This window comes from Vigna umbellata, chromosome 4 (assembly GCF_029865625.1).
Source record: "Vigna umbellata cultivar VRB3 chromosome 4, Vumbellata_1.0, whole genome shotgun sequence".
In the NCBI taxonomy this organism is placed as follows: Eukaryota; Viridiplantae; Streptophyta; class Magnoliopsida; order Fabales; family Fabaceae; genus Vigna; species Vigna umbellata.
The window spans coordinates 49,311,339-49,322,943 of NC_142168.1; the positions used below are offsets into that span (position 1 = coordinate 49,311,339).

General features: G+C 34.2%; 2 protein-coding genes across 2 annotated transcripts; one reads left to right on the plus strand and one right to left on the minus strand.

The window, feature by feature from the left end:
* The first annotated feature begins 6,378 nt into the window (after window positions 1-6,378).
* Window positions 6,379-8,840, plus strand: LOC148200469 (pyruvate kinase, cytosolic isozyme-like). The gene is made up of 3 exons (XM_088113719.1): window positions 6,379-6,787; window positions 7,069-7,530; window positions 7,817-8,840. Exons 1-3 carry the CDS (start codon window positions 6,566-6,568, stop codon window positions 8,627-8,629), a joined length of 1,497 nt encoding a protein of 498 aa, XP_087969845.1. The 5' UTR covers window positions 6,379-6,565; the 3' UTR covers window positions 8,630-8,840.
* A 454-nt stretch (window positions 8,841-9,294) lies between these two features.
* LOC148200470 (E3 ubiquitin-protein ligase SIRP1-like) lies at window positions 9,295-10,723 on the minus strand. The gene has a single exon (XM_088114703.1). The coding sequence runs from the start codon at window positions 10,527-10,529 to the stop codon at window positions 9,561-9,563; it is 969 nt and encodes a 322-aa protein (XP_087970829.1). The 5' UTR covers window positions 10,530-10,723; the 3' UTR covers window positions 9,295-9,560.
* Between the last annotated feature and the right edge of the window lie 882 nt (window positions 10,724-11,605).

Sequence of the window (11,605 nt, forward strand, 5' to 3'; positions counted from 1 at the left end):
GTTCTTGTGATAGTAATATACTATCTCTCATCCTTATGATTCTAATACCTAAAATCACATTGGCTTCACTTATGTCTTTCATGTCAAAGTTTGATCCTAGAAACAATTTAGTTCTAGCAACAATCTCATTGCGTGTACCAAAATTTTAAAATTAAGTAAAATTAAGTAAAATACCTGGTTGGTAAATTAAGTAAAATTACTTCACTTAATTTTCGAGTAATTAAGTAAAATTACCTACACCCCCACAATTTTAAAATATTTAAGATTGGTAAACGAGAAAATACCTGGTTGTGTTTTTCTCTTTGTAGGTAAAATATATGAAAATTTACTCAAGTACCTCAGCTTCTTCGTCCTCATCCGCAGTCCTTACAAATTCGATCAAAAGTCATCATTGTTGCGAGCACCTTGGCAGCCTCCGAAGTTATGGGTTTCGCAAACATTGTCTGAGTTCTGAAAACAAAGTTTTGATCCTTCGAGATTGAGTTGTTGATGTCAGCCATAAGTCCTTAAGATTGTTGTAAAAATGTTGGCATAATCACAAACAAAATTTCCTGAGGTGTGTAGATCACTGTCCTTAATGACTTATCCGCGGTGTATTGCGCAAGTCCCCCAGGATACAACAGGAACTTCTCAGAATATTTCTGAGGATCTCAGAACTAGCAAGGATATCTAAAAAGAGTATAAAATAAACCCAGAATAATTTTAGAAGTGAAAAAGAAGAAAAGAAAAGGAGAGAAGACTGACTTGGGATGTTTTTGGAATGGGGGAAAAAGTCTCTATTTATAGAGTTAGGAAAGAATAAAATCAATAAAAGACAATAAAAACCATTAAATATTTTATCATTGGAGCACTTAATATAATGAATTTAAACGTTATTGGCAATTAAAGTTTTGAACGTTGCAATCCAACGTTTTTCTTTTGCAATAATCTAACATTATTACAACATATTATTGATGGGAATTTCTTCGTTGATTTGTTGATTGGTAAGTTTAACAATGTATATTTCTGTCAATAAAGATATTGTTAAATATGACAACAACTAATTTTTATGTTTTTAACTTTAAGATGTTATTTGGGTGGTGGATAATATCAGAGAAAATAGATTACCTTGAGATGTTTTAGCAAAGTCACCAAACTCCTTCACAATTTGTCTTCTTGTCGTCCGGTCTCGCTCCAAGCTCTGCTCTCTCGCTCCTTCGTCCGGTAGGGAACCTGTCAAAGATCCCCCATGTCATAGTCAGTATTCAAACCGTTCGGCAATTCAACAGAGCAGTAATAAATGTGCAATGAATGCAACCTATCTACCACTTACCTCTGACTTGTATTTATAGTTTTCGCCATGGGCTTAGGACTAGTGAAAAGTTAATCACGGCCCAATTCTAGTCCAATGGCTCTAATCACTATTTATCTTAACCGTAGTCTTAATGACTCAGTTCACCTATCGGTTGATCTTGTGCAACTGTCCGCTACTCTCTAGACCGCCCGTTCCGTACGGTACATAGTTGTTACTCACCCGAGTGGAAGGATGAATGGTCGAGTAAAATAGCGCGCAGTGAATGTTTATGCAAGTTGTCCGACAATGCTGTCAGAGGAGTAAAAAGATAGAAAAAACCCCGACGGTTAGGTCGATATCGGCGCCGCTATCTGGACCGTCGGGCCCGTATGGTACACAAAGTTAATACATATCTCATACCACGGAAGAGGTTTGGCCATGGATAAGCATTTTACCATGGTAAACATCTCTAGGTTCATCCTGAGCAGTAGTTGAATTATCATCGTTACTGCCATCCAACTCTTCTTGAGAATATTTAATTTCAATGCCTTCAAACCAAAAAACCTTAAATAGGAAGACATTGTCTTCCACATAATTCATATGGATCATATGATTTTCCTATATATTCAACAAAATGGGAGATTAGAAAACTTGAACAATACACCATAACCACTGCCCCTCTAGTAACTCATAATATAGTTATATATTGTTTGTCATTATTGATGTTTTCACTACTCGATATGTTTTCACTAGTCTTTATTCTTGTAAATAGTTTTATTATTTTATTTTAGAACTATTTTTTAATTCAATAATTACCTCTAAAGAAACTACCAACTTATAATAAAGTTTTAAAAAAACATTTATTTTATAATTTACTTTCTATTTTTTTATAAATTTAACAATAAAATCTATGTTTTAATTTTTTTATTAACATAATAAATTTGGATCATACGTTGCTAGCAACATTTAGTGTTTATATAATGTTTTTTTAAAATGAAACTATATTTAATTTATTATAATTTTTAATAATTGTGAATTAAGTTGTAATTACATTTCAGTTTAAATTACTATATCACTATGATTATGTTTAATTTAAATTACTATGTTATATGGTTATTTTTATAATGAAATATTTTTAATGATATATTTGAACACTTTGATAAAAGTTTGTCATGTCTTTTATCACAATTAAAACAATTAAACTATTTGAAAGTAATTTATAAATAAATATTATTGATACAAAAATATAAATATCTCAAATGATCTCATACATTGTCATTAGGAGTTTGTAACTACTAAAAAATTATTATATTTAGGAAACTAGAAATATGGTAAAATATGGTAAGAAAAACAATGTAATAAACCCACAAAATAATTAATACAAATGGAGGATTTAAATCCCTACAGTAAAATAAGTACAAATAAAAAGAGATTTCAAACATTCACAAAATAATAATCACTGATAAGAGAGATTAAAACCCTCCACCTTATAAATCAAATTCATTTGCAAAACACCCTCAAATTAATTTGCAAATATTAAAAACTCCCGCAATTTAAAATAAAAACATCCGTAACTTAAAATAAAACCATCTCCAGAATAGTTTTTTTGTAGTGTAAGATGATATCATTTTAAATCTTGAACATTTGAAACCAGTACAATGTAGATAGAAAAACTATATAAGTAACTAAAAGGAAAAAAGGAAATTTGTTTAATATGATAGATTTTAGTTGGATAAAGTTTTAGTTTAGCATATTTTTTAGATTAATAGATTTCACATTTGACAAATGAAATAATAAGTAAATAAATTTCTCCTCAATTGATAAATTTTCGGGTTTTTTTTTTAAATAGTTATGATGATCAATGGGCTAATTTATTTACTTCCGATTTTTATCAAATTGAATGTTTATTTATAAAACAAATTCATTTATTTCGTAAATCAAACTTTCTCATGCGACTTACTCACCCTATAAAGATTTATTTCTTACAATAAACTTATTTTTTACTATAATTACTTAAAAAGAACACACATTAAGAAAATTTCAGAGTGAAATTGTTATTACACGTACAATATCAAATTAGTTTTTTTTTTCTGAGTTTTTAGTGCTTGTCAAACATTGTATGATCAATATTACTAGAGATGTCAAAATGAGTAATCCGACTCGACCCGACCCATCATGGGTTGGTCACTTAGTGAACCAATCCAACCCAGCTTACTTATTAGCAAGCTGAAAAAATTCGAACTCGACCAGACCCACCATGGGTTGGTAGGTTAAACGGGTTGGTTCACTAGTTTATTTAAGGTTAAACCCCTTTAGTTGTCTTTATTTTTGTGAGTTTTTTCCAATTCGATCACGTTTTATTAGAATCCCCAATTTAGTCCTAAAAAATGCTAATTTAAGTTAATTGGCCCTTGCCGTTAAATTGGTTTAACGGGGTTAAATTTTTTATGAGCTAGGATGTTGACGTGGCCAATTTTTTAAACGTGGCATTTACAGAGCTCTGAAGGTGGAATTTAAGAACATTTAACATTTAAAACTAGGGATTTTTGAATGTAAAATGTAATTAGGGTTTGTTGGTGGATTTTAAATTAACCCTAATTCCTAATCACATGGCGAAAGCTATGTCGTCAGCTATGCCACGACGCCGCCACCATAGTCTTACCACCAATCATCCTCGCCGCCACGGCCAACCACCATGCTCATCTCGCTAGACCACCCAAAGCCACCACATAACCCTAATTCGCGCCACACTATCACGTCGACACCATCGTTGTTCATCTTCACCGTCAATGTTGCCGCAGCTGCCATAGAGACCACCCAACAACCTCCGAAATCGTCGCGACAAACCTTTATTGCGAACACCATCTTCCTTCAGCCTTCTTCGAGAACCTGCAAGGAGAGCCAGAAACGCAAGTCTCGCATCGCACAACTGTAAGCACCTCCACAGCCAACATTCGAAAGTCGCAAGCCGCCATGAGCCATTATCTTCCTCGCGCAACAACCAACCTCCATGGCCACCTCCATTTCGTCCACCTGCAAACCAAATCAGAAGGCCAATCTCCTTCAAGCCAGAACATTAATCGCGGTTCCCTTCATTGTAGAACCAGTCTCTCGCCGGCCATTGCCTCACCAACCAAATTCGCGACGCACAAGCACTCAGCGCTTCCATCAACCTCGCACCTCCATCACGTTCTCGTGAGTTTCGCGCTTAAGGAAACCCCAATGTGATTAGGAATTATGGGGAAACAAACCCTAATTTCAAATTCAATGGGACAACAATTTCAATTTCAAGGAACCCTAATTCCTGATTACATTTTACACTCTAGAAATCCCTAATTAAATTTCAATGAACCCTAATTTCGGATTACATTTTACACTCCACAAATCCCTAATTTTAAAATGTTAAATGTTCTTAAATTCCACGGACACAACTCTCTGAATGCCATGTTTAAAAAATTGGCCACGTCAACGTCTCAGTTCATAAAAAACTTAACCTCGTTAAGTCAATTTAACGATAGGGGCCCAATTGACTCAAATTAGCATTTTAGGACTAAATTGGGATTCTAATTAAACGGGGATCGAACTGAGAAAACCCTAGAAAAATAGGGATAACTAAAGGGCTTTAACCTTTATTTAATTATAAGTTTTTTTAAATAAAAAAAATTAATTTTTTTAATTCAAATCTAAATAAATTTCATACTAAAATGATGTTAAAGTCCAAAGAAATTTCAAAACTAAATAAAAATAGTATCATACAATCTAAGCGTAATCCAAAAACATGTACCAAAGGCGAACAAATAAGTTTTTAATATTGATAATTTTTGTATCACTTGTCCATTTATAATATTAGAGTCTTGAATAGATAAATTTATAATATTTTTTTCTCTTGAAACATCTTCTTCTTTATCACCATCTACAATATAATAAAAAAAATGCTAACTAATAATATTGAAACAAAAATAAATAAATAATTAAATTAAATTAGGTGGATTGGTGAGCCAACCCGGTTCACCACGGGTTCAAACCGGTAAGCTGGGTTCTAAGTGAGCTGGGTTGAAAACTAACCCGCATAAAAGAATTATATTTTTCTTAAACCCAACCCGGCTCAAACTCGTGGTAGGCTGGGTTAACTCGCGGGTTACAACCTATTTTGATCACAATACTTTAAATGTTATTAAAATTTTATTTTGCTAATTTTATACTAGTTTATTGCTTAATATATGATACAATAATAGTTTATATAATGCTCTTAAAAACCTTTTAGTAGAATTTTTAAAAAGCAAAATAAATATATTTGACTGAAAAATATAATTTATAGAATTTATGAATAAAATCACTTAAACTTTAATAGTAATATAAATTTATCTTACTTTTACTCTATCATTTTTAGTTTCATATTAAAATATGTATGCGTAATATAATACTTGTATATAAATTGTATATATTAACAGAAAGAACATTTCAGTACTTTTCATAAAAACAAATTATTTAAGTCATGACGCCATCTTTGTTGATACGATGTGTAAAAATCTAATATTTGAAATTAAATTAAAACTAGGATGGATTATTATCGTAATAACATTATAATTAATTTATATAAAGAAAATAATACCAAAAAAAATTCAAAATTTAAAGTATATCACAATTAAATCATAAATACATGCGAATGGTTAAAATTACGGTTATCATTTGTGAAGATAACCTTACAGATAGGTAGATTATGTGACATTAATCTTTTAAGGATTTTATCATAATCTTTTATCTTCTATGCGAAAACCATGGTTACTATATTTCTCCATTGCCTATATATACAAGGGACTCGTCTCACGGTTTTTACTCCTCTTAATTGCTTCAAATCTTCTTCCTCTTCTTTTTGGTGAATTCAGATTCTTCTTGCTTCAAGTTTGAACATTTTCGAAGCCAATTACACGGTACATTATATTCGATTTAATTAATGGTTGATCACATCACGTGTGAACTTTATGAGCATATTCGTTCTATTTCAAAGTTTTAACCGTCAAAAGTTGATCGTGCATGATGATTTGTATAAGAAAGCACATTGATTTCAGGGACAAATTTGCTTGGGCTTCAAGCTAATTTGTCAAACAAGTTTTGTAGCATCTTGCCCTGCCCTGTACCTACACATATATTCTTGTGCAAGTGTCAAAAAATGGTTCATAGATGAACCCTTTTTCATGTTAATGTAAAGTTCTTATTTTTCGTGCATTATTTGCGTGATCATTTTGCAGGACCAACACGGTACATTGATATCTAAGGTCTGTGGGTGGAAGAATGGAGAAAAAGGGTGTGAAGGCAAAGACGAAGATCGTGTGCACTTTGGGACCATCAAGTAGGTCTGTGGAGATGCTGGAGAAGCTTCTCAAGGAAGGGATGAACGTGGCTCGCTTCAACTTCTCTCATGGCTCTCACTCTTATCACCAAGAGACCCTTGACAATCTCAGGAATGCAATGAACAACACTGGCATTCTCTGCGCTGTCATGTTGGATACCAAGGTTTCCAAACTCTTTCACCTTTTACCTGCTTTTGCAAGTTACTTTGTCATGTTTTTATTCTCGACTTTTTTCATTTTGGTTACATTGGTAAAAGAATACTTCAAGTAGGTATACATATACAACAAATTCAAATGAGTGAATTGTTCTTTTTGGGGATATTCTTTGACGTGCTTCATGGCATTGGTGGTGCTTCTTTGAGAGCTTCATTCTGCATTGATGTTTTGAGAATGATTATTTGACATATTTGGTGTTTGTGTTTATGTTTGAAAAAAAAATGACAGGGTCCAGAGATCAGAACTGGGTTTCTGAAAGAAGGGAAACCTATACAAATCCATAGAGGACAAGAAATCACAATTACAACTGATTACAGTATAAAGGGTGATGAGAAGATGATCAGCATGAGCTACAAGAAGTTGGCACACCATTTGAGTCCAGGGAGTAATATTCTGTGTGCTGATGGGACAATCAGCTTCACTGTCTTGGAATGTAACAAGGAGAATGGCCTGGTTCGATGTCGGTGTGAAAATTCTGCAGTTTTGGGCGAGAGGAAGAATGTTAATCTTCCCGGAGTGGTTGTTGATCTTCCAACCTTGACAGAGAAGGACAAGGAAGACATTCTGGGGTGGGGGGTTCCTAATAAGATTGACATCATTGCTCTCTCTTTTGTTAGAAAAGGTTCAGACCTTGTAGAGGTCAGAAATCTACTTGGAGAGCATGCAAAAAACATACTTCTTATGTCCAAGGTATCATTCCATCCTATTGTCAAATCATCAAATGAAATATCAACCTTTCTTCAGAGTTGCTAAATAAATGCAACAGGACTTGTTTTATTAGAGAAAATGTTTGTTTTTACCTTTGTTTTTTCCAAAATTACCTATAGAAATGTCCTGTTGTTTTCACTTTGATTCCCTTTTCAAAGATTCTCAAGTTACTTGAAAACAAGAAAAAAAGGTTAAAGCAAAAAGCTCCTATCCTACATTGATCAATCTCACAAATTGTACTTATTAGTCGTCTTCTTGTCTTTGTCAGGTTGAAAATCAAGAGGGAATTGCCAATTTTGATGAGATACTTGCAAATTCAGACGCATTCATGGTGGCAAGAGGCGACTTGGGAATGGAAATTCCAATAGAGAAAATCTTTCTTGCTCAGAAAGTAATGATTCACAAATCAAACGTACAAGGCAAGCCTGTGGTAACTGCCACCCAGATGTTAGAGTCCATGATCAAATCACCCCGGCCTACGCGAGCGGAGGCCACTGATGTTGCCAATGCAGTCCTTGATGGCACTGACTGTGTTATGCTTAGTGGGGAAACTGCTGCAGGAGCCTATCCAGACATTGCTGTCCAAACCATGGCTAGAATCTGTTCTGAAGCGGAAAGTTTCATAGACTATGGTGATTTGTTCAAAAAAATTATGGAAACAGCTCCCACTCCAATGACTCCTTTGGAGAGCATGGCTTCAGCAGCAGTCAGGACTGCAAAGTGCATCAATGCTGCTCTAATCTTAGTGCTGACTAGAGGTGGAACCACTTCAAAACTTGTGGCCAAGTATAGACCCAGCATGCCTATTCTTTCTGTGGTAGTTCCTGAGATAACCACAGATTCTTTTGAATGGTTCTGCAGTGACGAAGCTCCTGCAAGGCATAGCCTTATCTACCGCGGCCTAATACCTGTTTTGGCCTCTGGTTCTCTTGGAGCCTCCCAGACTGAGTCAACACAAGAAACCATAAAGTTTGCTCTTTCATATGCAAAGGAAAATGACTTGTGCGCCCCTGGAGATAGTATTGTAGCACTGCTCCGAGTTGAAACCTCTACTGTGATCAAGATACTGGATGTTTCTTAACTGAAGACAAAAGTCTAGGACTAGGACTGATACCTTGTTTTTTTGTTTAGTATTGTTTTTGTTTTTAGGCTTGTTTTTACGCTCTTGTAGTTTATTTTTCAGAAAATAGCTCTTTGCCTCTTTCGGATTTCATTACAGGGAATCTCATTTGGGAATTAAGCATTAATGTATTGTTAGTCCTGTAATTTGAGCATTACAGAATTTACTTTTTGATCTTATGAAAATCTAATTTAGATCCTGTCTTTTACAACAATTAATCTGGTCTCTGAATTTGACGTCACCGCTAATTTGGTTTTTGAATTTGACAGTCAATTTGATCCTTGACATTAGAAATCAAATTCAATGTATACAACAATGAGGGACCAAACTCAATGATTTATAATTGCTAAAGTCTGGGATCAAATTGACCAATGTACAACAATATTAGGGACCATATTGATTGATGTGAACCAAAGTTAAGAACTAAAATATCAGTTAGAGATCATGTGCTGAAAGTAATTTTTTTGTATTTTTAAAAACTAATGTTATTGTTTTCTCGGGAACTAAGCATTAGCATGTTCGTTTTCCTTTTAGATTGGTAAACAACAGAATGCACTATATTTTACCAGAAAATAGTACTGAAAAAATAGTCTTTTTTTTGCAAATATTTACAAACATATGCGTATTTGAGTTGTACAAGAAAGTAAGACTAGGAAATCTAAAACATACATAGAATTAGGAAGGATTTAAGAGGCATGGCAGTGTCTTCTGATGAGGATGATGAAGACTAGACCCCAAAAGGGTTTAATTAAACGGTTAACTGATGCAATTTTAGCCAGAGCATTAAGGTGTTTTAGCTCTCAGCGACTGCGACTGTATCACAATCACAGTAACAGCTGCATCAATCGCATGTGTGCAATTTCCTACAAGCATAACAACAAGAGAGTTTTGATCAGGGAGAAGGAAGAAAATTGCTGAATGATTGCAGCACTGGAAACCAGTTCCTCCTTCCATTTCTTGGTCTCTCTTCTCCAGCTCTGACTAGCTCACTGTTATGATTTTCAGTTCCATTTCCCACATTGGCTTCAACATTTGAATCCTCATATGGCATCTGAAACCTGCATACTGGACAAGAACCGTGAAGTTTTAGCCATGAGACAATGCAATCATCATGGAACATATGCTTGCATGGCATCTCCTTTGCTTCATTCCCAACCTCAACATCCTCCAAGCACACTGTGCACTGCAACTTCTCCTCACTAGTCACACTAGGCAATGCTTCAATTGCTGCCTTCTGTGCTGGAGGGTTCACACTAGCATACCCACCAGGACCAATCTGTGCCAAGTGTTGCAGCAACAAATCAAAGCCAGATCCTACCACAAGGTCATTCAGGGAGCTCCCAACAGCATTGTTCTCATTTGGACTACTTGTGTGGTTCATGTTAGGGCCTCTCACAATTAGTGCACCTTCATTGAATGGATCAATCACAAGTATGCTGCTGCCATCCATGTTCCTATTGTCTTCAAGATTTTCAGACTCAGACACCATCCTAACATGAAGTCCTCTGAAAAGATGCATCATGTAGGATGAAGTTCTTCTTCTTCTTCCAAGCACAAGCTCATTTTCCATCTGCTGCTCAACCTCTTCTTCCTCCCCCCTTGAGCTGCTTCCCCCATGTGGAGCAATCCTTGCTAGAGAAGGACTGAAAGCACCCATCAAACCAAGAAAAATTGGGGCATAAAGTGAGAACACCCAAGCTGACCTCAAGTCAATAACATCATTCTGGTCCCTTAGGTTCTCCATTACCTCAGAAACCTCTGTCTCGCAAAATGGGCATATGTTCTCAGTATCACTAATTGGGTTCACCATTTTAGAGCATATGTTGCACCAATGCACACCTTCCATGTCATTATTCTCCATCTCCCTTTCTGAACATAACTTGTGCCAATCTTTTCCCTTTCTTGTTTATCTAAATGTGCAACAATAATAGCTTATCAATAATAACCATTCAATGAAGGTGCCTTCTTTTCAAAATTTAAACGTATTTGGTAATCCTCTCTAGATACCTCATGTCATTTTCTGGAATACCTTCAAATGTAGCATAGTTGAAGCACCTTCATCCGAGGAAGAGGAGAAGAATCTGAAAGAGAGATGTTATTGCAAAGATCAAACAATGAAATATAAATTAGGGTTATGTGTGATTACCCCATTGGAAAATCAGTTACGTAAAATAAAATGTGGTTGTCAACATACTAATCAAAAGGTTATTCATACCATTTTTATTTTTGAGTAGTGAAAGTGGATGAAGAATTATCATTCCATCGTGTAATGCCATCTTATACCTCTTCCAAATGTTCTTTTTTAGTTTTGGTTTGTTTTAGGTGGGAGGGTTACACCAATCATTTTTTGCTTTATTATGGCTTTTTAAGGTTAAATTAGAATTCAGTTTTTGCTTGATTCGTTATTACTATGCAAAGATATGTTGATTGGGAAGATAAATTTAGAATGTACTCTTTTTTAGCTTGATTATTACATGTTCATTTCAATATGGAGTTTTCTAAATTTAATGAGAACGAATTTAGGAGAAAATTAACCTTTAATTAAAAACTCAATCTTCATATGAAGGATTTGCCACCATGGATTTAGAAGAGATATTTTACTGTGCTATTATGAGCTAATTTAACTCATACTCTTAAACTCCATATCATGCGATTATTGTCCCACCATGGAATTTTAATATGTACTTCTAAATTATTAGAAAAATTAATAATTTTGCATTACTTTGAAATAAAAATTAATACATAAATTAAAAGTAAACAGTGTTATTACTATTCTAACCTGACGATGATCGAGTTTTTTTTTCTATCTGTATTTTTTAAATGTTGAAAATAAAAAAATTCAATTCAATTATATATATATATATATATATATATATATATATATATATATATATATTGAAATATTCCTTTGCATAATGTTTAATTAGTTTACCATCT